The 27942-nt window shown below is 30.8% G+C and overlaps 3 protein-coding genes across 6 annotated transcripts in view; 2 read left to right on the forward strand and 1 right to left on the reverse strand.

The window, feature by feature from the left end:
* Window positions 1-1680: 1680 nt before the first annotated feature.
* Window positions 1681-7912, reverse strand: LOC124537605. 4 transcript variants are annotated; one of them, XM_047114501.1, is made up of 12 exons: window positions 7560-7696; window positions 6850-6980; window positions 5900-6110; window positions 5372-5665; window positions 5114-5259; window positions 4928-5023; window positions 4774-4856; window positions 4237-4432; window positions 3671-3838; window positions 3477-3586; window positions 2481-3396; window positions 1681-2201 (listed from the first exon to the last, which is right to left on the reverse strand). In XM_047114501.1, exons 2-12 carry the CDS (start codon window positions 6859-6861, stop codon window positions 1809-1811), a joined length of 2625 nt encoding a protein of 874 aa, XP_046970457.1. In that variant the 5' UTR covers window positions 6862-6980; window positions 7560-7696; the 3' UTR covers window positions 1681-1808. The 4 variants fall into 4 exon arrangements, with proteins under 4 accessions (XP_046970457.1, XP_046970465.1, XP_046970440.1 ...); XM_047114509.1 differs by lacking the exon at window positions 6850-6980 and having other exon boundaries at window positions 4970-5023; window positions 5900-6112; window positions 7560-7912; XM_047114484.1 differs by lacking the exon at window positions 6850-6980 and having other exon boundaries at window positions 5900-6112; window positions 7560-7911.
* A 984-nt stretch (window positions 7913-8896) lies between these two features.
* On the forward strand, window positions 8897-9905 carry LOC124541427 (leucine-rich repeat-containing protein 57-like). The gene has a single exon (XM_047119299.1). The coding sequence runs from the start codon at window positions 9074-9076 to the stop codon at window positions 9788-9790; it is 717 nt and encodes a 238-aa protein (XP_046975255.1). The 5' UTR covers window positions 8897-9073; the 3' UTR covers window positions 9791-9905.
* A 1856-nt stretch (window positions 9906-11761) lies between these two features.
* LOC124536122 (1-acyl-sn-glycerol-3-phosphate acyltransferase alpha-like) overlaps window positions 11762-27942 on the forward strand; it is a 29760-nt gene continuing 13579 nt past the window's right edge. Inside the window, exons 1-5 of the mRNA XM_047112579.1 lie at window positions 11762-11938; window positions 19498-19600; window positions 20024-20112; window positions 20836-20969; window positions 24217-24395. Coding sequence (XP_046968535.1) covers window positions 19511-19600; window positions 20024-20112; window positions 20836-20969; window positions 24217-24395 — 492 coding nt within the window. The 5' untranslated portion in view covers window positions 11762-11938; window positions 19498-19510. The remainder of the gene's footprint in view (window positions 11939-19497; window positions 19601-20023; window positions 20113-20835; window positions 20970-24216; window positions 24396-27942) is intronic.

A 27942-nucleotide genomic window follows, 5' to 3' on the forward strand; every position in this document is an offset into this window, starting at 1 on the left:
TGATTTTTTTTAGATTAATAGTAATAGTGAATTTAAGGTTTCTTTATCCCCAATTCGGCTATTGGAATAGGTAATTTCGAACCAGCACAATTAATATCAAAAGGATGCCTACTCGTAAATCGTAGGTTTTATGAAGTATCTTATCAAATTTAAAATCGTCTATACATAATAGGTATGTTTGGAATTCATTATATCCAGTTAATTTAAATGATGATGCTCCCAGGAAGAATAGTTCTCGTTTCACCATTATAGCATAAGATCCCAGGGCCGCCAGACGTCATAAGATTCTAGAATTATTGTAGTGAAATGAGCATTTTTTACAAGTTATTTTTTTATTATTTATAGGACTTTTTAATTTTTAGTTGATTTTTTTAAATATTTATAATTAATTGATATGAGTAAACTGTAAGAGAGAGAGAGAGAAGTCAATATATCCTAATACATGACTCAATCAGTTTCATGCGCGTAGATAAAGTCCTCGCGCTTCTACCCAGGCATTAAAATTAAATTTAGGGGATGATTGGCCCCTTGGATCGGTCTGGCTTCTTGTAAAAGGTTTTAAAATAGTTGTCTGGTGGACATATATAAAAATGGAGCATCAGAATTTACGTGAAGTTAATTCCTTATTTTGGGAACTTTAAAGCGTCTGCAAAGCAAAATGGCCGACGGAAAGTGTCTGGGAGTATTGGCGACTTATTTTTAAGGATATTGCCTAAAATATACGTAAAAATCAGCTATTTACGTGAGGTAAGTAATGTTTTTACGTACCTTGATTACCTGATACCTAAAAATTGGCCGTTTAAACCAGCTAGCAGGTAAGCATGCGTTATTAGTAAATACTAACACTACTTAATCGTCCACATTTCCTTCGTCAGAAAATACGTGACCTCTGGCGGCCTTGGGATCTTGGACCATTACAATAAATGCATTTATGTCAATAAGTAATAGGCATTTCGTCCAAAAGGGTGGGTTCAACATGATTATTTAAAACGAAATAATGGCCTTTTGCTATTAGTTGTGCTGGTCCGAAATAGACGCCATATTTTTTTCCTTTTATTACTGTACCCACGTATTGCCTATTCCAATAGCCGAATTGGGGATAAAGAAACCTTAGATTCACTAATCGAAAAATCGAAGTAACGGATATTTGACAGAAGTTAATTGTAAATTAATATTTTAAATCGATGCACACAATTTAATATCACATCTCTACCATAGACTCATGTTAATCGTGTCAGTAAATTATCGCTGTTTTTTATATCAATGGAAAATTATTGTTTTAAGATATACAGGTGACTTAAAGATGGGTGCAAAACTTTAAGGAGAAGCTAGCATAATTCAAAACTATTTAGAAGGTTGTCATATACAAAGTGTGCCTATATTTTTTCTATCAAGATTTGAAGATTTTTATTTCTGTGTAGTCAGACTGCTTTATAATTGAAAAAAAAAATTTTAACATAGAGATATTTAATGTCGCGACTCAGAAGCTATTTCATTGGTAACACAGAGAAAAACGACGTAAAAGTTAACAAGTCTGGTGGGCCGCCATAGTCAACTATAGTCGCCTTAACGGTCGAATCGTTAGAAAAGAATAATGTGATAATACTTTAGGATGATCTCTATATTATGACGTCACCAAATAAAATGAATTTACAAAAATTATGAAATGAAACAACTTAAAAAGGTTGGAATAATAATATATCACATTCCTTGATCTTACTGTACAACTAAATTAGGCTACAGACAAGCACTTATATATTAAAATTACAATAATATGTATATTTAAATAAATTCATGTGCGCCTCGGCCTACGAGGCGGAGTCCCACTCAATGAGGTAGGCGGGGAGGTGTCCCGGCACGAGCCTGCGCGCGAGCACGCGGTACGTCTGGCCGGCGCGGAAGTACGACTGCACGCTGGACTTGAGCGCAGACAGCTGTCGAGCATCCACTTCGGGAGCGCCGCTGCTTGCTTTGTGAGGGCTCAGCTGTAAGCTCTTCACGCTGTTGTTACTGCTAGCGCTGTTGTTCGTGTTGCGACGCGCATTTTCATAGTAATTCTTCTCTTGTCTCTGTCTCAGTCTTCTCCCATGGAATTTAACATTGTTTATGTTATGGGGGGCGGGTGGTGTGATGTCACCATTTTCGGTAGGCGTCTGAGCAGTCTTAGAAGCGTCATCTGGCAGTGGACATGATTTGTTGAGCTGAAACAAATAAACAGTATTGTCATTACAAAAATAGGAAACTCAATTACTTTATGGATATTAATCTTTTGGGGTTTTTCTTTCCAAACAAACAAAATAATAAAGGGATTTTGCTGTCAGACCATTTATGCTCGTTAATTTAGCAGGAAAATTAAAATTTGTTTATGATCTTTCTCTCCATCGGCCAGATTGCAATCCTATTAGTCTAATTATGATACAAGTAAATTATACTAATCAGCCGTAGCTCATGATAAAAAGTATACATAAAAAAGTAAGTACCTGTAATTGCAAATGTTTCCGCGGCCGTCTATATTTTCTTCTCTTAACCTCTCCGTTAGGGCCTATTACAATATCCTTCTCACTCAATTTTCTTTTCAAAGGTCTCACCATGGGACCCATAAGAGGATTTAGTTGACTTGGCAATGAGAATCTTGAATGATAATGATTTCTACCATTTTGTTTGTTATACACATTTATGTTTGATGAGAATGGTGTTTTCGATGGATATGTGTTTTGCATTAAAAATGGATTATTTTTGCCTTGAAAATCTTTCAATGGTGGTATAATAGCGTCGAGCGTCCCTCTACTGGATGTTTCGTCACCAGAGGACTCCATATCATGCGTAAAACTGCTGCTATATGGAGGTAGGCTGTCCATGTGTTGGAGAGACATTATTTTGGAATGTTCAATAATGTTCTTAGTGGATAACTTAGAGACTTCTAGGTTCATAGTGGCTATTCGCGAGGTATGTTTGTTAATATTAATGTTACAAGAGTCATTGACGCTTGAGTGAATATCATCAGTATTGTCTTTGGGTATATTATCTAACTTAACAGAGCATGGTAAAAGGGAAGTGTCGAGAGATGGCACTGGAGAGTTTTCACATGTAGATTTAGCTTCATTTGATTCTGACTCATTTATTTCTGATATTTTTTCTAAAGCATCTTCTTTGGCATCGGATTTCCTAGCAGTGGACGTACACACGGAGGGAGATGGTTGATCGTCACGTTCCGTTGTTTTAACAGATTCATAGGAACTAGCTGAATCATTTTCAGAGTTAGAATTTGAATTTAGATTTTCGTGGAAGCGTTTACCCATCATCAGATTCAACCAGTGGCCATCTACTGGCACTATCATATGTTGATTATGACTTTTATAGGAACTTTTTTCGTTGTTACTACTGGAAGGTTGTGAACTGAAAAATATATGTATGGTTGGTTATTTTGTAAAATAATTAATTAATATATTCTTCCTTGGGGTTACATTTATAATTACCTATCGTCAATAGATAAAACAGTTTGCGGCGAGGGTGCCCTTGACAAAAACCGTAGTCGTGGAGCGTATTCCCGTACAATTTCATCAGTCAATGGCTCTCCTTTTTTGATCTGTAAAAAATGAAATTTATTAGTTTTTTAAGTTTACATAAATATGGTATGACTATTTATATGACTCGAAATATAACATAATACCTGCTCCAAAGCCGACAACTGTAACGGTGGCGGCGGTGGACGGCGCAAGCGCAGGCCCCAGATGGTAGCACGTTTCTTCATCTCGCGACCGCACTTAAATCTCTTTCTCGACGAAGTCAGAGCCGTTAGTATTTTCTCGCGTCGCTCGTTCACCGGAGTCCTCCACATCTTTTTTAAATATGGATTGCTCTTTTAAATGGTTCTTACTTATTTCTATTGAAGTCAGCTTGTATTTTATGTAACAGTTTTGATTCCATTCTCAGAACATTTAAAGTTAATAATGTCACCAACTATACCAAGATTACACACTACTTTGAATGGATACTTATTTATGAAATACTATTAATGACTCCCTTTTTTTAGTTTTGATAGTAAGTCAAACAGCTGACATTCTCAAACCTAGTTTAGTGGACTCAACTAAGGATATTTCTGAGTTAACAATGTAAATTCTATATTTTTTAAGCATTTAACCGATATTCATATTTGACCAAAACTCAAACCAAATGCAACAAATAAAAATGTCGTGGATATGTGCTGTATAATGGTGACATAGAATTAATACTCACCTTTTCAGGCAGTTGCAACGCATGCCAGTTGTCCATAATGTAGGGCATGATGACGGTATCGAGGTCGAAGTAGTTGGGCGCATTATACACCGTCAAGTTGTACAGCGCTAGATGCGCCAGTTCGAGCCAGCATAGCTCCAGCCGTCGCAGGTACTCCTGGCCGCCGTTACACTTAGCACAGGCGAATATGTATAGCCTGCAATATTCCTTCAATATTATACCTGTTTATCCAATTATTAATTTGTTAATCCATTTTTCTGGATTCTACAAACAACATAATTTATGTGCCAGTTGCCTTTCATACTTAATATATTTACCGTGACTGGTCAGTTGATTTACTAAGACCATTTTAGATACTCTAAGTTTTGTGCTTCTAGAAATTATAGGTTAATAATTTATATTAATTGAACTGTGATATTTTAATTTTCTTACATATAAAAACTTTACTCTTAATCCAAATAACATAATGGTACCATTGCTTAATTTATTTACTTCTTAAAAAAAAGTTATTTTTATCAAAACAATTATTTAACTTACTTATCCCCTGCATACAATGGGTATTGTAAACTTGAAACACATCTTTGGTGGAACCAACGTGAACATCGACAACATAGTAACATCTGAAACAAACCATAATTGTTAACTACAATAGAATACAGCAGATATTAACTTGCAGTACAAATTGACATACTTGCGCAAGCCAATCACTTTTTTCACCACAATAACAGTGTACCTCATTTTGATTATTCCCAGCATCCGATGCAGTTGACGATGTAGTCGACGCAGTCTGAAAATAATAATACTTTTTGTATTGAAGTTTTTGTAACCAATTATGATCTTCATTGGTAATTAAACATATTTCTTGTTTGAAACCAACATCACAGGGTGGTGTAAGCTCTTGTTGTTGCCGTCTCTGTTGTCCTCCCTTGAACCTGAACAGGTCAGACCGTTTTGATGCTCTGTTCTCTGCTGCAGCCACTCTGTACCGTTGGTCGACACATCGTTTGCAATGCCATGATGCACCTAAAAATAATCGGTTTTATGAACTTGATATGTCTCAGAAAGAGTTGCATCTGTATAGTAGTTCTATTTGTAAGAAATTAAACCAAATCTACAGAAATAAAGATAATCTTACCATTAATCCACGCCTCAACTGGGGGCGTGTGACATTTGGCGTGATAGCCTCTCCCGCACATATCGCATGCGATGATCGCGTTGGCTGCGGGGCTCGCCGCAGGGCCCTCCCTGCGCTTGCATACCACGCACATGATCCTACCGTCGTCTGCGGGAGGCACGCTGAGGAGCTTGAGCGTGGATACCGGCGCCCAGGCGTGCGTGCCGTCGCCGAACTTGACGAGGCATCGCGCCACGCCCGTGCCCACTTCGCACGAATCATTGTCGTTGTTTGTGCTCAGCTCTACTATTGTCCCTGTTGAAATTATATTTGTAAAATTATCATAACTAATCTTTTCTTACGACTAAACTCAAACTCAAATTCCTTTATTCAATATAGAAGCATCACACTTACTTATTGATTGTCAATTAAACACTACTAAATATGATATTATTAACTAAGAGCCATCAGACATCAGTGAGTGCAGTGTTTTGATTTTGTTTTTAACAAAACAAGTTTTCTATTTGTTTCTTAATTATAAAAACAAACCTAAATAATATCTTCCATCTTTGTTGGGCACGAGGACATCGTCGCCACAATGGAAGGGGTTTGTGGTAGCCTTTTCAGTGTTGGTAGTAGAGTCTGGCATGGCATCCTGTGTTTCTTCTTCTTTTTTCTCATTCTTTTTGTTAGCGCATGGTGTAATTGTTTTGTCAAAGTCGCTTAGCAGTGCATCGATCAGTGACAACTGCGTTGAGACCTCTTTGAAGAAAGAAATAGCTTTATTACTAATAATAAACATACATTTTGTGATTAATGAAAAATCATAGCCACTGTGTAGAACATTAGTATTATTAGCAAGATGCCATTTAATATTTATGCATTTATTGTGGTTCTAACAACATGCTCAATATTGAATTATCATGATGGCTAACATATTTTTCACAGCAAATAAACAAACTAGATTTCTATTTATGATAATTTTCTTAATACAAAATCTTTTTTTTCAATTCTTCTCTATGATATAACCTATAATATTACAGTTTTCTTCATTAGGTTGTATTCAATAACAAATTGGTTCTCTTAAAGAACATAAATAAACATACATATGAACATGCAGGTATAAAACATTATATATAAGTCAGGGGGGGCTTTGAACACATTAAAGTAATTTCTAAATTGAAATTAAATGTACTTGCTATATTATTACAATTATACACTCAAACTCTTATGACTGAATGGATAAAAAAAACCTTCTTTTGTTTCAGCATTTATCGAGTTGACCTCAAGCCTCAAATTAAATAGTTTATGAATACATACTAAAGATTATTATTATAGATACAATGGTGTATTTGATTCAGCTTCAAATTGTAAAAATATTATAACATATCTTTTCAATAATATTTAAGTATACTGTCTACATGATTGAAATATAAACTAGGAATTTTTAAAAATTACAAATAATTAAAAAATTGCAAATTTAGTAATTATATACTCACTTGAAATAACATATTTCCAATATTAGTCAGCAAAAATAGAAGAAAATTTTATATACTTATTTATACATTACTTAAATAAAATAAATATTACATATTTTAACACTAGTCTACTGTTATCTTGATGTTCTATACTTTTTTTAAATAATTCATGGATAATATCATACTATTTTAAAAGCTTTTTGTTTAACACATTAATTTAAAATTATGAAAGAGTTTATTAGTTTAGCTGATTATGATTTTTTAGGATTAATCATGAGAAAAAATAAATCTTTTTAATAATTGTAACATATTTCTTTGATAGCGAAATTATGTTATTACTTATTTATGTTCCAAGGAGTTTTTATGAAATAATTATTTAAAAAAAAGCGTAATGACAAGTGAACTTGATGGCTGGTTAATATTTTGAAGAAAAATCTGTTGTAAGTATTACTTTACTTCCATAAAATGTAGTAAGAAAATAGAAACTTAACTTTTGTAACAAATAACAGTCGACGTGTTATATAGGTTTTAACCAGCGATTGATGAATATTAATCAAAACTTTGCTGTTCATTGAAACCGCACTATTAAATATAATAATGGATAAAACTCAACGTTATTATTAACACTTCTTTTATATCATGATAATATGCTCAAATCTTCCAAATTATATGAGCGATATATTATATGTCGTACAATAAATGATTAAGCGTGACAATAAACCGGCACTTACCAGCGTTAATGTCCATTTTAAATTTGCTCTTATGTATAAGAAGCGGAATATTTAAACTTTATTTAAAATTCGTAATTCATACTAAAAGAACAAACACTATAAGCATTGGCGCTATTGCGGCCATTATAGTAGTCAAACCTATTGCTGTTTTCCCGCGGTAACAAAATTGAAACTGTTATATATCAAACAACCTTAGCAGTAAATTATTTATTAATGTTTTTATTTGTCCATTTCATTGATTAAACGATATTAAAATACGTAAATTATACTTAGTTATAGTAAAAGTCTGTACAAAATAGCCCTATAAATCCTAAAGTCGAATATGAATATTTTACAGATATATTTAATGCACAGAGTATTAAAAAAGTTTAGAAATGAAGAATTGGAATGACTGACTCGAGCAATCACTCGGATATAAAATACATTCGGAATTAAGTTTCTTGTGGTATCGAACCCATCGAATAATATACATGAGAACTAATTATTATTCACAGAAGTAATGTGATTGCAGTTCAGTTACACTTAATTTCTCAATATGAAAAAAATTGTTCAGTAATATTTTTTTTAGGCAAGAAATGTAGTCAAATAAAATTAAAAAGATATTCATATTCGGATTAGGTTGAATCTGTACCTACGAATTCTTTAAACCATTTTTTTTTTCATATATATCCAATTTTACTTAGGTAGGTTGTATTTTTGCCGAATTGAACAAATGATGATATTTCTTTAATTTTCGGTTCCATCTTTATAATTTTGTTACTTTAAGTTTTTATAATTATTCCCATGAAAAAATAATTCAAGTGCAAAAGTTATTTGTCATGTAATTAGTGTATAGAATATACACCAACAAATTTTTAAAATCACGCTTAAATGAAATTAAGTTGTGTATGAATATTTTCTATTGCCTTGTATTTTTTAGTTTTAATACCTTATTCTTATTACGTATTTATAATCACATAGCTTAAAAGCATAATGCCCAATAAAATCCGTTTAGTAAGTTATGTTAAAAGTTATAGCAATACTAATAAACACTGGATTTTGTCAAATCACAAACTCTTTTGGTAGGATTGTATTGATATCTTGCGTACGGATTATTTCCTATGAGTTTTGAGGTTTTAAATATATATGATGCATTTAAATATATATGAGATATATGATTTCTCATTTCTTAAAATTACTTTTGTCAAATTCGAATGTCTCTTTATAATTATTTCGATATATTATTCAATCGATATTTCGGATTTGATATAAGGTCACTGTGAATAATTAAATACTAAACGTCTCGGTATCCATGCCATACATGAAAATTTTATATTGTTTGACATTCAGATAATTACATTACATTAAAACCTGACATATGACGTTGACATAATATTTGATTTGCTGTTTGTATTTTTTATACTTAGTAAATTAACTTTCTGTTGATTTTTTATTTATAAAAATTTTAAAACTCAGTTGTTTCTATTCAAGTTAAGTGAAGTTGCCTTCTTTAGATTGTACAGTACTTTGTTAAAATGGGCAATTCAAATTTAAAACAACATTATGAAACGGCGTCAAAAACAGGAGTTTTACAAATATCAAATCATAAGTTAAAGGAAATACCAGAAGAAGTTTTCACCTTAGCGGAACAACTCAGAAATTTGGACCTATCGAAGAACAAAATACCATATATTCCTGAAGATATGAGTATGTTTAAGTTTTTAAAACAACTGAATGTGAGCACAAATATGATACATATTTTGCCAGAATCATTAGCTAATCTGAAAAAGTTGGAACTACTCAATGTTTCATTTAATTCACTGACATGCTTACCGAGCACCTTTCCTGGTTTAACTAATTTAAAGCAAATCTATTTAAATAATAACAAATTCAAAGTTTTCCCAAAGGAATTACTTGGACTACCTAACATTGAGGTTGTAGATCTTTCAAATAATAAAATAACAGAGATCCCAACAGGTATGTCAAAGTTCTATGCAGTTGAATTCAATGTGAGTCAAAATGAGATTTCTGTTTTAAGTGAGGACTTGTATCAAGCTCCACGATTGAAAATATTGAGATTAGAAGAAAATTGCTTAAGTCTAGACATGATTACACCAAGTTTGCTAAGAGATTCAAAGATTCACACAATTAACATTGATGGTAATCTCTTTGAACCAAAACAATTAGCATCCCTGGAAGGCTATAATGAATACACAGAAAGATATACAGCTATGAAGAAGAAAATGTTTTGATGATATATTTAATTAAGAATGTGGATAAGATTTGAGATGGTGATGTTTTGCTGGTTTATTCTTTGTGATAGTGTATGTAAAAAGCTTATACAATAATAATAATACAAGCTTTAATTAAAATCACAATAAACGCACACTACTTCGAATAATAATAATAAAAGAAAATTAAATGAATCAAATCAGCGGGCAAAATATGACCCAAAAAAACAGTACAAGATAAATAAAATCTTGTAAACATTAGTAAACATTTTGTAAACATTATCTATATGGCAACACTCTTGCTTTATTTATTAATTTAAACATTCTATTAATTCCAATTTAGTCACTTATTATATTCTTAAATGGTTAAAATTAAAACTTAGATCTCTTTTTGTGCAAAATCATGGAATGTTATATATAAGTATTTTTAAATTTATTATAACTTAAATATTTATAAAGAGAGGAAATTTATTTATTTAATAAATAATACATTATGTTTATAATTGTTTTACTTTTGCAGTAATCTAAAAGTGCTCCTTCTTTCATTTTTAAATCCATCTTCAGTTCTGGTGATCCTTTGAATGTCATTTTCAAATTGATTTTGAAACTATTTTCGATTATTTACACTTCCTTGATATTAAACCCAGATATGTCTTTCCACAATAAATATGACTTATATCAGACCATTCGCGTTTATGTTGTTTAAATTTCTGGAAGGCGTGCACTGAAGCCATTATATTTAATTTAATAATAAACGTTCAATTTACAAAATGACTAAAAGTAAACTATATACCTAGTATGATTAATTTTTAACGAACAATGATCAAGACACGCGGCACAATTTCCAACCAGGTTTAATTTAATAAAAAGGAACTTGCAACGCAGCAACCGTATCGCGTATATACATGAACCATTTGAATCTACTTTTGACTGTTCAAAATTCAAATCCTGTTGAACACATGAAAATCGCTAATAATAAATTTATAATATTTAAAACCCGTAATACTCGATACTAAAATTTTTATTAAAAAATTTTTTTACGTTTACTTTAAAAATAGAAAAAATTAACGTAATAAAATTGATATGTTTCCTGAATATTTACGATTTCAAATATTTTCCAAGACATCAATTAATATAAACTTGCCTTCCAAAATTAAAATAGCATCTGAAAACCTTTATTCTACTGAAGTTCAGGTTCTCTGATGAAAATTTAGTTGTTGTTTTGACTTACATCCATGGCCAATAATTATATAAACTGGTACTCGCAGCTAGCTAAAGTAGCGTATATAGCACAATTATTTTAAAAATTGGTACTTGTAACGGCTTTTGCCTCGTATAAACTTGTCATATTCACTATTAATGAAAAACAGTTTGCACAGGGCTGTAATTAGAAATTAGGTTTAAACTATAAAGAAATAAGTAATAAATATGTATAAAAATGTACGTGATAAGTTTTTTATTATAATATATTTCGAAAAAGAATTGTTTGGAGTCAGTATATGTGATGAGTGCGTGATAACCTGCCCAGAAGGCTCTCTCACCACGAAGCGCATATTATTGCTTATATGCCATTACTTTTAACGTTAACGGTTAACGTTGATAACAACCATTCAAGTATATACCAAAGGCTATTATTGAATGTGCCTAAAAATAGTTTTTTACAATAAACGGACTATACAGCGCGACAATTAATCAAAAGGGAAGTCCGCGGGATTAGCTCTTACTTATTTAAAACTTTTTAAACATAATTCTTCGTCTTAGGTGTTGGAACGGATTAGTAGATATTTTAAACGATTGAGAAACAGGTTTGTTCATTCCACATTACATTGTAGATTAGGTTTAGTTAGGTATTTATTATTTTGTTCTAAAATAAAACTAAACGTGAGCACCGTATCGTTAGTGTAAAAGTATACTCAATAAGGGATTGTATTCTGTACATATACATCGTATCGCGTATGTTATCGAGTTGTCAAATGATGACGTGCGACGCGCTGGCCGGTGCAACAATCGTTGTTCAGTTGTTGTCGTACTCTTGTGTGCGTTGGGTGATATTTGAATAGTCAATAAACAGTGTTGTTTGAAAGGGAAAGACACACGCTTCTTTGACCTATATTAAAGTTGATGTTTTTGTTTAACAACAAATGGTTTACATCTAATATCGTTAAGAATGTAAGTGAAATTATGTCGTTATTGTTTATCGATTATTATTGTTTATTTTTTTTTAAATGTTTTGAATTTTGATAGTTCATTTCAAGTTTCAACTAATATTTTATGTCAGTTAAGTTGTCACCTTTGATTAAATGTTATATTAATTACTAGACATTCGAATATTTTCTATAAATCACAATATATTCATTCTGGATATTCAAATTCGATTTTAAATGAAAAGGATATATTCCGTGTTTTGTATTATCGAACTTTTTATTAGACTTTTAAAGACGATGGGAACTTTATTTCAAAAAATAAATAAAAGTCCAATTACCTATTTTATTAAATTTTTGATAAATTTAATCGAAAAATCGAAATTAACGATTTTACTTAAAATAATAAGTAGTAATTAAATAAGTAGTACGTTTTACAAATATTTTTGTTGATTAAAATAATGAAAAAAATTGTGATTTTACAACAATATATATAAAATATAATAAATTAATATACTTAATATAAATATTTAAAAAATATGAATATTTATTAAAATTATTCGTTCACAAAACTGTATATTCATATACATTACATATGTAAACATAATAAAAAAATACAAAAATTCATTGTGTAATACTTTATACTAGATACAACTCCCATTTGTATTCTTTTCGAGAACTTTAACTAAGTGGGAGTTTAAAACGGTTTACAAATCAGAAAGGTTAGGAAAACATATTCTACATAAATTTTCTACGTTTACAATAATATTGTACAATTTATTTTTAGAATGAAGTATTCTAGAATATAGGTACATTTATTTATATATGAGAATAGTCTAAATTTAAGATATAATCGCAAATTACCTACGATAGGTTCAATGACAAATCAGTATAATGAGCGAATAATACGTCCATATCAAATTATGGTAATAGGTAGTTACTAAATTTAAAGAATAAATATGAAATATCCCATTTAGATGTGAGACGTGTGACGAAGTAAACGATCATAACGCGCCTAATCGCCAGACGTCATCTGTCAACCGGTGCGCTTGCCGCTTGTTTCCTATTTGTCTCGCAATTTAACTCGTCGGTCTCAGTAGTTAAAACAAATTAATAGAGTCAGCACTACAAGATCAACATTCTAAATTTAAAAGTACGTCTGCCGTACATATAACTGTAGAAATCTATATCTTACTCCAACTGAAAGAGGTGGAAATTTAAAGAAATCTTAGATTTCATCATCATCATGATTAGTCCACTGCTGGACATAGTCCTACTTCAAGGCGCGCCTCTGAAGCCATATTGGCTTCACTATCGAAGCTGTTTTTCAATTCACTTTCGATTGATTCGGAGTCGATCTCTATGACATGATCGGAGATGGGTTCTTATTAGAAACCCGACCTACTCCACTTGCTGAAATTCGTCGAATCTCCACACCAGATGACTTGTAACGGCTCCTGAAAATAGTTTGTAGATATGACTCAGAAGTGAGATGGGTCAAAAGTTCTTCAAAAGTATTTTATCGGTAGATTTTCATCCCCTAAGTCTTAGGGCCTAAGCTATTGGCTATTGCTTATGTTTTGCACATACAGTGCTTGCTTAATATAATATTTTTTATTTCTAATAAAGTAATATTCCACTTAATTACTTATATCTACCAACTTTATTTTTTCTTCCAAAGTTTCGATAGCAACAAATTCGATATAAAAAATGCCCCATTCCGATTCCCTAGTGAAGATTAGATACTGATAAAGATCTCGTGGGCGACTTCTAGTAGTTTGAATAGGTGGCGTTTACAAGCGAGTTCAAGGCACCGTCTAGTCTCATATATTCTTCGGCTTCATGTGGCGGAAACGCGTAAGAGCATATTGTCCGATAAAAAAGTCGACTTCAAAGCCTTTACAAGCATTCGCTGGTCGGTGTATTCACACCAAATAGTATTAAAAACTTTAATACGCGACTATGAATGATTTATTTTGAAAACATCGATTTAATGATTTTTTTCTTCGCTTTAATAATTCATGTAATGATTATACATGTATTTTCCGAAAACCGAATGGTATATTTTCTTCATAAAATATGCAAAAAATAGGCTGTTTTATATTGGTGTACATTGTAACGGATAAACATTGCAATCACCACCCAGTGAATACCCAGCGGTGGTCGCTTCTTTCTAGTTTTTTAACTCAGTTTAATTACATTTAATTACATTTTGTCTCACCTTTGAAATAAGAAATACTTAAGTAAACATAAAACATATGTTATTACCACCATAAAATATGTTATATTATGTAAAATTACGTTTTTATTTTTAGGCGTGTTTCTAATTAAAATGATAGGAGGTTGTTTATTTAACACTTTTCCAACTTTGTTGTTTGAGCCTTAGATCTATAGTATTACTATTATTACTGATCAAAGGTTTTGTAGCTTGAGGCGATCGTTTTATTCCCAAGGTGTGCTATCAATCATAAATTCATTAATTGTATAATAAGCACACAAACGTTCCTTAATATTTTTTTTTAATTTGGCAACAGAGGCATTTTGAAGGCTTTCTGAGATCCTATATATATATATATGCTATTTTGCTGCGTATATCATAAAAATAAAAGATTATGATAATATCTTGTTTTTAAGATATCATTTTAATCCTTGATTTTTAATGCTTAACAATATATCATGCTAAGAAGTTATTATATTATTTAATGTCGATGTTGCTTCACCAGCACTTATCTTAGAGGTTATTCAATAAAAGAATAATTATTTACATTTTAACAGACATGTAAATATTGGTGATAATAAATGTTTACTTTATATTAAATAAATGTGAACATGTATATATGTATTATATTATGTAGTATCGATAAATGAAAGGTGCGAAGAATAAAACGATATTTTGTATTGCAATTTTGCAAAGTTTGCAATGACCGATCAATATCAATGTTTACAGTTTAAAGTTGAGTCCAGAGATTATTAATATATAATGATGACTATTTAATTAAATACTTGATGTTGTTCAGTACAGTTGCACTATATTATGACTATTTTTACAGAGTTGCTCGGCAAAGACCCTACTGTAACAAAGTCTTCTGTCCTACTGTTGTCAAATATTATATATATACCAAAGCCAATGAGATTTAGACATAGACAATTTACTACTTTTTACTAGTACTTTACTATATGCTATTCCTAACAAGCAGTAGGTTTGTTACTGAAGATAAATAAGATGTAAAGATATTGTTGATTATATTTAAGTCGACTGGAGTTTTCACTTGATAACATGCATGCTATCAACCAAGTTTTTAGATGCCTTATCATTAAAAATGATCAACTTTATTGCTTCTATTTTAATTACACATAAAAAACTAAGTTAATAAAAACAGAACGAGAGGTTAGGTGGCCTAGTATTGTTCATGTTATGATTTATGGTTGATATCTACTTCAAAAAAAGCCATCTGTTCTCACGCCATAATCATAGTCTGGAATTATGTGATAAGCGGCTGTAAAATGCTTAAAATAAAAAATTACGGCAAGAAAAATGAAAAATTCCCTCCAACTCTGGAGTCTAGAATATGGAAAAGTTCGGTTTAATTGGTTCGGTATATTATCTGAAATGTAGACATAATTCTATTTAGACAAATATTTCTGCGAGCAGTGTTCTGCATTATTCGTTTCTAATACTTAATATTAGAGTTTTATATAAATGTATTAGGTATTAGTACTTTTATCCCCGGCCCTGCACTATTTAGCCTTTAAAGTTAAAAATATTTTATTAAATATGAAAAATATTTACGGAATAACGATAACAAAACACGTCTTTATGAAAATAAAATATTGGTGAGAACAATATTATTATTAATATCACATTTCAATATCACTATCACTACAGAGTATAAAACAAAGTCGTTTTCTCTGTCTCTATATCCTATGTATGGTTAAAAACTGTGCAACGGATTTTGATGCGTTTTTTTTTAATAGATAAAGCGATTCGAAAGGAAGGTTTTTGCATATAACGCATGAGCAATATAGTAAAGAAACACTGATAATTTTAGAAGTTCTAAGTACAAATTCTGTACTATATTTAGTATCAGTATTGTACCTGTGCGAAGCCGGGATGGGTTACTTGTATATGATATAATACAGAATCACGAATATGCATTTGGTGTAATGCTTAGTGCATTAATACCAAACGTGCATTCATAAATCTGTTGTTCAAAATAAATTGGACTAAGTAAAAAATAAATATTCATAGATATTCTACGTAGGTAGCAAGAGTCGATTTATTCATATTTCTATAGAAACTCGGTAAAGTATCATATAGTTAAAGTAAAATCAAAGTATTTTAAATACTCGTCTTGTAGTTGTTCGACGTGCCGACGCTTATCGATCTAAACATATATTTGATAAAAAAAAAACATTCTACAATAGGAGTTGTAAGCATGATTTTGAAAAACGTTTCAACTAACAACGTCATTTTTTGATAAGTTTCAGCTGGATGGAAAATTTTCTTTAAGCGTAATTTTATTTGAGGAAAGATTTAAGTCAATTTTGAGTTTCTAATTTCCTGAAGTCTTATTTTTTCTGAAATAGAGTTAATTTAAGCTGCATTATCTAAGACTACTATTGCATATTTTGTGTTTATATGTGAACGACCTTTTAAATTTGTATTAAATAAATCATGTACATGCACTCGTTATCGTCTCGAGAATCGAGATTGCCGTATTGCACTCCGCGTTTTCCCGTCATGGAAAACAGTGGGCCGTTCAGATATTTATAAATAAATACATATTCCTATTTTAAAGCGATATTTATTTTGAGGTTGAGATAAGATACACAAAATATTTTAAATTAAATTAATTTAAACTACCAATATATTTTTTTGTCCCAAAATATGTAATTAAAATATAGTATCTAATTGCTTTTAGATCAAATAGATACGTCAAATTCTAGATTCCTGAATATTTAAATGATTACAAATTTTATTGAAATAGATTATCGATTTTTAAGTCAACAAATTATATAATGAATAATAATATAAACTAACTGCTTCCTTTCTATTGTTTTTAAAAATATTATAATTACTTCGTTACTATACGTACTTATACGTACTTCTCATTTTAATAGAAATGCATCAGTTTTTTAATTTTCAAAGAAAGGAAAAAATTATAAACTGATTATCACTTACTAGTGTTACCAGGATTTTCATGATTTTTTTAGTAACGTTTTGAAATCAATTATTGTTTGCTAAATTTAACTAACTTTTTTTTATCAATAAGCTTCGTTAGCAAAAAAATCAAAAAGCATGCTAAAAACGTCATTCATTGATATTCTCTTATGCAGAAAAAAGTATACTTTAAGAGTAGTTAAGAGCAGGTGAAAGAGCAAATCTCGATACGCTGTTTACGTAAAGATTACGATTGACCCTAAGATATATTCATTAGCAAAAAGGTTATCGATATCATGCACTGATTTACATTCAGACATCGCTATTTGAAAACTAGAGCACGAATTCGTCTAGAAACTTGAATAACACTAGAAATTATTCAAACATGTTATGTTAACAATATTAAATATTGTTATAATTTATTCTGACCATATTCATTACAGGACCAATAAAAACCATTTGAAATGATTTATCTCTTGAGATAGAATTGAGCTTAAATGTATATATGTATATAGCTTAAGTGTATAGTACTAGTAAGTAAGTAGTAGTAGTTGTACGCTTCTCCCACAATCACGTTTAAATGGCAAAATGGATTGTAAATGTTAAAATTGTAATTCTATTTGGAATATGTCCTAAACTATTTCACGGCGTAACGGTTATAGTTTTTGTTTATTAAATTTTAAAATCAATGTAAAGTTGATAAGATTCGCAAAGTTCTCTTGTATGTCGGTTTAAAATCTAATATATGGTTTCGACGAGAAAATATATTGTACGCTATTTGTATAATGCGTTTGAGTTAAATAATTTCCGGGCTCTTAATAATTATATTCGCCATCGAATATTCTTTTACATATTTTATGTTTTATTCGATAGGGTAATGACTGCTTATTGAAGTCGCAATATATTTAAAAAAAAGGTATGTTATTCAAATTACATAATTACGATTTATTTACCGATAAAAAGATGATTAGCTAAATTAAAAATACGTATGAGTATACCCATGTTTTTTATATCGTAAGACTTCATTCCACAAAGCATACGAGTAAGTATAAAACAAAATTGCTAAAGGCTGTCTGTCCCTATGTTAGGTCTTTTAAATTACACAATGGATTTTGAAGCGTTCTTCTTTAACAGATACTTAGATTGAGTCAAGAGGTTTATACGTGTAATAAATGCAGAATATAGTAGAGAATTACTGAAAAACTGTGAACATTGTAATACATTCTGTATCACTATTGCAACCGTGCGAAGCCGGGGTTGGTCGCTAGTTTACATTAAATGTAAGCTACGTAATTATAGTACGACACAACTTAGATGTCGCATCGGCAAAATTCGTAAAACCGATCACATCCGAATTGAGTACGCTATTCCAAATTATCAATATTTATTTCTCATGCGAATATGATCTTTACACAAACGTAATAACTTGTAATATCATATGACCTAATATATTCGTCAATTTGACGCGTCGATTTACATGCACTTGCTTTCTCTGACGCGTGAATCTATAGCGACGAATAGCGTTGAATGGCGCGATAGGGAGCTATTTCTATTGGTTGTGTAAATCGGCAGTAATCATTTATTTTCATGCCATTGCATTTTCCGATGCTACATCTAATTTGTGTCGTACTATATTAATCATTTCGTAATTTATATTTCAACAGACTAACTTAAAACACGTGTCTCAGTATATTTTTAACTTAATTGAGTTTAATGTGAACCTGATGGTTCCGGTTAGAGAAAGTGTGCTCACTAAACGAGAGTATTGACCGCAAGAGCGTCACTTACGTATACAAACTTAATTTAAGTTGTTATTTTAATTAAATTAATGGCCACAGTGAGTTCATGATAAAGACTTAAAATATATGTAACTAGTTTTATTGATAATTTTGTATTTTTTATGTGAAGACGATCTGGTTGCTACTTATAGTTTATTCATCGTTGTCAAACGTGAAAACATTTAATAAATTAGAAGAGTCGCCAGAATATAATACTTATGACCTCAGATATATTCTGGTCTAATTCATACATAGTAAATATCTTAAACATTAATTATTTATTTAATGCATATGAAAATTGTTGTTTAATATAAATATATGCTATTTTCGTTAGTTGTTATTCTCAAACTTAACCGCACTTGTTGAACTTTATGAATTTTAATTAAGTAAACTAATTTCAATCACGGATGAGCTGAAATTTAGCACCAAATAGGTGCTATAAATTGAATACTGTTCATATTGTATAGAAATATCGATTCAAATCCAAATTGCCCACAAAATTACCAAAAAGTTTAGTATTAAGTTTTTTTTAATACATATTTCACTTATTTATATTTCCAGTAATTAAATAGTTATTAAAGTTAATCAATTATTCTCTTTAAAATATATTTATTTTGCATTGGTATTCAAAATTTTTATTTATTTCAGATTCGATAGCAAAATGGCTGCATTCAACGTAGTTTTTGGCTGTGTGATGGCGCTGTTATTGATCTTATTCACAATCAGCTCCATCGCTAGATATTATATAAAGGTGCATTTTATTGTTTTGTATATTATATATTTTACTTTTATAAATAATTTTATAATTTATTTTTAGAAGAAAAATGAGCTATACATTTAAAACGATTCGATCATTAGATCATTGGTATAGATTATTGAGCATAGAAAAACGGATAAAGTAGTATAATTTATTTGGTTTAATAACACATTCTTATAAAAAAGCAAAATTAATTAGTATCGACTTCCCTCCAAATTGCGTCGGCGGATTTGAATGAAGTATGAGTGAGCTAGATATTTCTTAATAAATAGGTACCTAAGTATGTAGGTATTACTTCATTCGAGGATTATCGATTTATTTTATAAATGAAAATGAAAACGCGTCGTTACTGAAGGTTACTTGTTAGTTGTTTCCTATTTCGTAAGGAATTAATTTAAATGATTTGTTTTTAAACAGTTCACACTGTTCGTTGTTCTGTCACTAATCTTCGCCACCGCTCCGTTGCCGTTGATGTTCTTCCGACCATTCAGTCCAAAAAACGCTTTGTAAGTATCTATTAATGTTGCTCTAAGTTATTACTAGACTTTCGTTCAATTTTCTCGTATGTATATTATGTTTTTATGGTAATGATAATGACTCGATTACACTGGCCATTTTCAACGGAGACTGGCTCTAAAGCAATCTATTTCTCGAGAATAGATTTCATATATAATAATTTAAAGAGTCCGTTATAGCTTCGAAAATTAAATAATTATTAACACGGGTATAGAAATATTTGGCTTGCTTTTGTCGGTCGTAAGTTCTAGATATAAAAAAGCCTATGTATTTCCATGAGGTTATAACTTGCTTTGTGCCAAATTTTTTAAATCTTTAAGATAATTACGGCGGTTTAATCGTGAAAGCGTTTCAGATCCATCGAGATTAGCACGTTAAAACCAACAAAATTTTATCTTTATGTATTTGTATAGAAAACATTACGCAATAATACATAATACATAATTATACATTTTGACGACCTTCCTGGTCGAGTGGTGTGTACACCGGTTTTCATGGGTACACCACTCCGAGGTCCCGGGTTCGATTCCCGGCCGAGTCAATGTAGATTATCATTAGTTTTCTATGTTGTCATGGGTCTGGGTGTTTGTGGTACCGTCGTTACTTCTGATTTTCCATAACACAAGTGCTTTAGCTACTTACATTAGGACCAGACTAATATAAGTGATGTTGTCTCATATTTATAATAATAATCTGTTGTATGTATTACATAGAATACCGGCTTGTTTACTCCGGATCACAGCGAGAGTTCTCGGAATCAGATGGACAGTTCGAGGTCTTGAGAACGTGGATGATTCTCGCGGTGCGGTGGTACTTCTCAACCATCAGAGTTGCATTGATTTGTACGGTAAATATAATATGTATATTATATACTTCGAAAATTTTGCTTGTTTCTGAATAGTTTAAGGAACTTTTAACAAGTCGTCCTTTTTTATCCAGTGAACAGTTTATAGATACTGTTGAATATAGATTTGGACTTTAACGGAATAATATCAGCTGTGTCGAGCTGATGCATAATAATGCGTATTATTGTGTGGGTGTGATTATTATTAATATAATATATATACATTTTTATTATATACTTTATCTTGTAATGTGGATGCGGTAGAAATGTTATTTCTTGCACAGTTGAAAACATTGGCTAATATTTGGTATCCGGTAACGAGGACCATTCGTTTCAAAAGCTTAGAGTTGAATAACAAATAAAATTTAGTCCCTAAAAACTGTTTTTTTTTTTATGTAGTAGATGGAAGAAAAAGTCGTGCATAATAGTTAATGGTCAGCACCTCCTAAAGATATTGGTGCTGTGAGAAGTAATCACCATTAATTACATCGTCAATGCGCCCACAACCCATGTCCCTCATGCTTGTAGTTCCAATAGCTAACTCAACCTTCGAACCGAAACTTCTTTATTCTTCAAAGCATAAAAGTTTTTAATCAGTTCTTCAAAATTAACAAAATATAAAATTTGAACTGATGTAAGGACGTATGTAAGTATATAAAAACCATATATGCAACAAAAATAATAATGTATTTATGTTTTTACTTGCACAATGAACACAAATGAGTGCACATATATATGTATATGATGAGTTTAATGAATGACAACGACCACTATTAATATAAGTGATCGCTTAACTCCGCACAATTGAATTGTGCATTCATTATATACGTGCTATTTTAGTATTTTACTGCAAATAGCAGCTAAACTGCAATTTTGAATCTCACGGTGAAGCATACCAAATGACAAACGGTAGCAACAACTACTGAGTGGAAATCTTAGTTTCAGATCTGAATTATGAAGTTAGTTGTATAACACTCTCTTGTCTCGTGATTTCAATTTGTTGGCGTCGAAATTCAGTCTCATAAGATGAGGCGAAGATGACATACTGCAGATACATTTGCAGATAGACAGATTTTTCTTGCTGGAAGGCCTTCGTGCACGCCCTTCTGGGTAGGAACCACCCACTCATGATTTATTCTACCGCCAAACAAAATTAGTCAGTATTGTTGTGTTCCGGTTTGGAGGGTGACTGAACCAGTGTAAGTACAGGCAGAAGGGACATAAAATCTTAGTTCCCAAGGTTGATGGCACATTGACGATGTAAGGAATAGTTAATATTTCTTACAACGTCATTGTCTAAGGGTAATGGTGACCACGAGTCATCAGGTGGTCCATAGGCTCGTCCGCCATCCTATACTAAAAAACACACTCTTGTAAATGATACGAGTAAATCCTACGCTCCTGCCTTTTTGGTTATTAAGGTCGTGTTAGAAAGTCGTTATTATATATAAACAATCGAGCCAATATTTTATTTGTGACCTTACTTATAATAGTTTTTTGATTGTCAAAGGCTTGGAATTTGTATGCCGTAACAAACATTTACTTACAATATATTGTAATATTGTCATGACTTAAAATTTGCATTCATTTTCATAGTTCGAATTTCGAAACAGTTTTTATTAATAGTGAAAAGGCTAAAATATATTTGTTCGCTGAATAAATAGTAGAATACTTACGCAAAAAAGTATGTATGTATTCATATACTTTTAATAACCTAAAAGTACAATAGTAAATATATGAATGACATTTTTTTTTATGAACTTATGAAAATTTCGTATTATATTCAGGACCGTTTTTTACATACTTTTGAAACGATGATTTAAGCAAAACCTTTGTTATAATTAAATCGTCTTTAAAAGTCAAATCTGAGAGAAATAGACATTACGAATACGAAAAGTAATAAAATAAGAGACATTAGTGTAAAATGATATATGCAAGAATACATATAGATGTATATGCACATTATCTATTTTTATATGCTAATACGGGTTAATGGGCTACCTGATGATAAGTGGTCACCACCGCTCATAGATATTGGCGCTGTAGGAAATATTAACCATTCCTTACATCGTCAATGCTCCACCAAACTTGGAAATAAGATGTTCTGTACCTGTACACAAGCTTACATACCTCTCTAACTGAAACATAATTATTCTAAGTAATTGCAGTTTGGCAGCAGAATACCTGTAGAGTGGGTGGTACCTAGACGAAATTAGAGAAAATCATACCTATCATTTTATTAATTTATGATTAGTGAATTAACAGTCGATTCGCAAAATAAAAATAAATATTACCCCGGTACAAAGTACGAAAAAAAAAATTCTTAAGATGTTATAGATATGTTGTAAATATGTCAAATAGATATTAATCAAACTAATTTAATGATAATTGTATTGGGATTATTTTGATATGATTGCGAATGAGAAATGGTTCTATATTTAGATTTAAGTTACATACATACAACGTTTCGTTTTTATTATGTATATTTTAAGCTCTCACGGCCGAAATAAATATATATATATATACTAAGATAAAATCCTATTTAAATAAACATCATTCAGTACATATATGTAGACTTACGTAAATCTTTACATAAATAAATGTTTGTAGTTAATTTTATGATACTTATAAAACACATGTAGGTATAAGGTCAGTATGTAATCTAAATATTATAAATACATGTTCTTTAAGTTTGAATTACTTATATTTATAATTAATTAAAAATATAATGTTCCGTTCGTGGCTCGTCTGAACTCTTCTAAGGTGATCTCTCCTCCTCCAGGGGTACGCCTTAGTTTCTTAAGAGTCACAGACATTGAGGCTTTGGGAAGAGGATCAGCTTTTTCCCGTTACCGCTCAGCCGTTCCCATGTTAATTTATGCACATCTACGTATAAGGCTTTATGCACACACATTCTTAAACTAAATTTGAAAATTACCGCTCAGCCGTTCTCTTGCTAATTTATGCACATCTATGTCTTTTTGCACACACATTCTTAAATTAAATTTGACATTTGAATCAAAATGTTGCATAAGTTGCAACCAATAACCTTATTGCTAGGGATTATTGATTGATTATTGATTCTCAACTTGCCCAAGCAGAGACAGTTTTCTGTCTGTACCACTATGCAAACCTAAAATAACTCCTTATTCAGCTTTCTGAGGATTTATCAGTCTTCTTGAGAATGTGCTTTATAACATACTTCTTTCTTAATACAATTCTGAAGTCAATGTTTTACATTAATTCACAGTGCTTGCCGTCCTTTGGCCGTTGATGGAAAGATGCACGGTGGTATCGAAGCGCTCATTACAATATTTGGTACCTTTCGGGACAGCCACTTGGATGTGGGGTACTGTTTTCATCGATCGAGGCGCTCATTCGGCGAGGTCTGTGCTTAACAAGCAGACGGAGGCGGTAAAGAACTATAAGGTAATTCGTTAATTTATTTATTATATCGCCCTAATGTACGTGGTGCTATTTATAAAGCAATGTAGCTGTTGCACTTATTTGTTTTACTTGTACGTGTTTACAATTTTGCATTCAGTTCGATCTTCAGCTGACCTCCATGGCAAGGTTAAGATCTAATAGGCAATTAGAGTAGAAATATTACTGGCCATCGATAATTGTCCGAGGCTGGTAAATAAGAATCGTTCAGATAGAAAAGAGAAAGAAAAATAACAATCTTTTTTTTTTTTAATAATCCATGGTGTATTTCTAGGTTAAGAGGTAGAGATACAAAGCTTTATAAATATATTATTATTAATAATATATTACATATGCAACGTCCTCATACAATTAATATTAAAACTTATATCCAAAAATTTATTGTAGAAATAATCAATTTCCATTATATATGTGTAACATGTATAAATCAATCCGTACAGAATATAACAACCCTTAATTAATTTTCATCGTGATAATTTTACTGAAATATTTAAATTAAAAAAAAATAGCCATATTTAACTTTGAGTTTACAATAAAAATGCGAATTTGTATATCCATTATTTTATTTGTTAAATTGACATTAGCTACTAAACTGCTTTATCAGCATAAATTATGTTGTGTTAGAATTAAGTAATGTTGGACGAATGATGACACGACTTTCATGAGTCAGAAACATTGAACGCAGAGTAAATCGGACGAGGAGTACGTACTATGTACTGACAAAAATGTTTACTGCTTTATTTAATAATGTAAAGTATATATTACGCAGTTTAAATATTTACATAATTAACATTTGAACTTCTTCCAAAAAAGTCAGGTTAATTGATTAGCTATGTATACATACATATGGTACGCTTCGATATATGCTTAGCCGACGTTTAATATTATTAATGAGCATTTATAATCATTTTTTTAAAGTTATTTTTTTGAATTTAGCTATATTTATCCATAAAGGTCAGAGAAAATATACATACGAACCGTGTAATTATACCGTTGATGATCATGAGTGGGAAAAAATGTTGTCTATGCCTTTAGAAATAATTTATAGAGAACTTTAAGTCGGTGATCAAGGTCATATAATAACATCCATTATATGTCGCATGATACGCTAGTGAACTGACGGGCAGAGATAAATTAATTATTATATCTATGTGTTAAATCGTATGTGAGGTTAATAATATATTTTATTATTATCTTTATGAAAATTAGCAAGAAAAACTATTATTTAAATTTTTAAACTGCATGGACTCATGATCCATGCAATAGACTGATGTAATCTAGAACTTTGAACCCAGGCAGACTATAACTAAGTAATTTTTTTTTTATTAATTGTTAAATATATTTGCTCACTGCTGATCAGCATCTTCAAAAAGGATTTAGTTTGATAAATACATGAAAATTATAATTCGAATGGTAATAAATTTTTATAAAAGTAATTTAATGTTAAATCCGTTGGTTCCGCGTCTGATGTACGTCGCGTTTTGGTTTTAGAGGGAAATAGTCAAGGAATAGACAGTGCGTCTGTGTTTGTACACAACATCCCTGCACTTTAATATCCCTTGCACTCTTGGTTAATTATTAGAAAGGCTACTGTGACGGATATTATGTAAAGAGTCACACTTAATTATAATATTAAAGCATAGAACAAAAAAATCAAGACAGGAAATTTTGCATTTATCCTTCCTTCGATCTGCTGTTGTAACTTTTTTTGTTTGAATCACCATTGCGTAACGACGATTTCATTATTACAAGTAGTAATCAAAAATACACATACTACTTTGATGAGTAATCTATGTTTGTAAAACTATTATATGTTAAGAATAATGTGATGAAATATTAACAATCAGTTGATAAGATTTAATTTATTCTTTAGAGGACGATGAACGTGTAGTAGGTGATAAAATCTATTAAAAATGAATCTTTAAAAACAAAAATAACTGTATTGTATAAATAGTTAATTTGTTGCATATTCATACGATTTATTTTATTATTCATAATATTTTTTAATGTTTTAAGAAGAAATCCCGTCAGGGCGTTGTACTTGTCATGCGTGAAATTAACCAAATATTAGTTTTTTTAGGACCATTTCATTAGCAAAATTGGCTATGTCTGTGTGTGTGTGTGTCTGTGTTAAATAGTTGTGGCATTGAGGGATGAACTTCGTAAATAAAATTAGGTAGATATTTTGAGAAGATTTAAACTAAATGTGTCAGGTAAATAAATAAAAATTTTAACAAAAAGAAAAACCGACTTCAAACAAAACACTATTTTAAAACAAATGAATATGCACGAAAAAGTAATAGAAATAATTGCGTATTCAACATATTTTTTAGAGTCTTCCTAAGTTAAATGAAAAGAAAAATATTAGACTACTTAAAAGTCGATTTACGATTATATAATGTAGTTATAGTTATTGGTGTATTTGGAGCCGGTGTCAGCTACGGTGCCCTTGCCCCAACAATCAAAAGAAAGAAGCGATACGAGCCCCTTGATTGATCCAGTATATTATTGTGTAAAAGATAATTTGTAAAAAACATATCTGTTAAAGTATTCTCGTATTGTTTTTTGATAGATATACTGTAGGGTTTTATTGGCTGACACCGACAAATACAGACGAATTGATAACCTCCTCCTTTTGGAAGTCGGTTGAAAAGGCTAGGCAAAAGTAGTCTATGACCTTTCTTGGAGTGCAAGTTTGTACACCTATTGTCATCAAATTCAGTGCATTGGTTTGGTCGTGAAAGTGCGACAGACAGACAGACACACAAATAGAGTTACTTTCACATTTATAATATTAGTGTAGAAGTATAGAGTTTATTTATCTGTTAAATTTAGCTCTGCGAAATTGTTAAATCGTCAAATGTATGAAATTGCGGTTTCTGAAAGAAAATCTTATCCTGAGATTTCTTAAATTCGCCCCACCGAGACCTTCTAGACAACAAAGTCTCAAAAAATCAAAACCACAATTTTTTTTACTAGACTAACGATTTTGTTTATGATATTAATTAATGTTATTAATATGGGTTAAGTAAGTACTACAGCAGAAAGTTTGGAATAAAGATCGTTGATGATTTTTTTTTTGCTAAAAAAATGGTGTCAATGTCGTATTTTAAAGTACAGTGTGCATTTGAAACTATTTTCCTGTAGGTGTTTACTCAATTATCCTTTAACCTTGCTATGACGTAATTCGTAATAGTACTTCGCAAGACGTGAGTCAAAACATTAAAACAATCGTGCGTAATTTAATTATCATCATGAAGAACACGTATTCTATTTATATTTTTGGACCATTTTTTTTTATTGTTCTTAAAATAAATAGGCAAATGTAAAACAGTTCAAGGCTGTAAGAGCCGGTAGTCCAAAAGTATTTAAAAAACGAATAAACATTTATGTTAATTACATAATCTTTAAGCCAATAAAAATTAAAACGATAATCGTAGACTAATTAATATATAAATAAATCTTTCTGCTACTTTACTTCGTTCGTAAGTGGTTACGTCAGTAGTTCAATGATTCATAAAAGAAAATATAA

This window comes from Vanessa cardui, chromosome 2 (genome assembly GCF_905220365.1).
Source record: "Vanessa cardui chromosome 2, ilVanCard2.1, whole genome shotgun sequence".
Classification (NCBI taxonomy): Eukaryota; Metazoa; Arthropoda; class Insecta; order Lepidoptera; family Nymphalidae; genus Vanessa; species Vanessa cardui.

What these genes read in the sequence shown, in the direction of transcription:
- LOC124537605 (XM_047114484.1), bottom strand. An exon ending in AAAGTGATTGGCTTGCGCAA is followed by an intron (nt 4,857 to 4,927) that starts GTATGTCAATTT and finishes GGTTTGTTTCAG; the next exon opens with ATGTTACTATGTTGTCGATG. An exon ending in GTTTTATCTATTGACGATAG is followed by an intron (nt 3,397 to 3,476) that starts GTAATTATAAAT and finishes TATATTTTTCAG; the next exon opens with TTCACAACCTTCCAGTAGTA.
- LOC124541427 (XM_047119299.1), top strand. Translation starts at nt 9,074, where the DNA reads ATGGGCAATTCAAATTTAAAACAACATTATGAAACGGCGTCAAAAACA.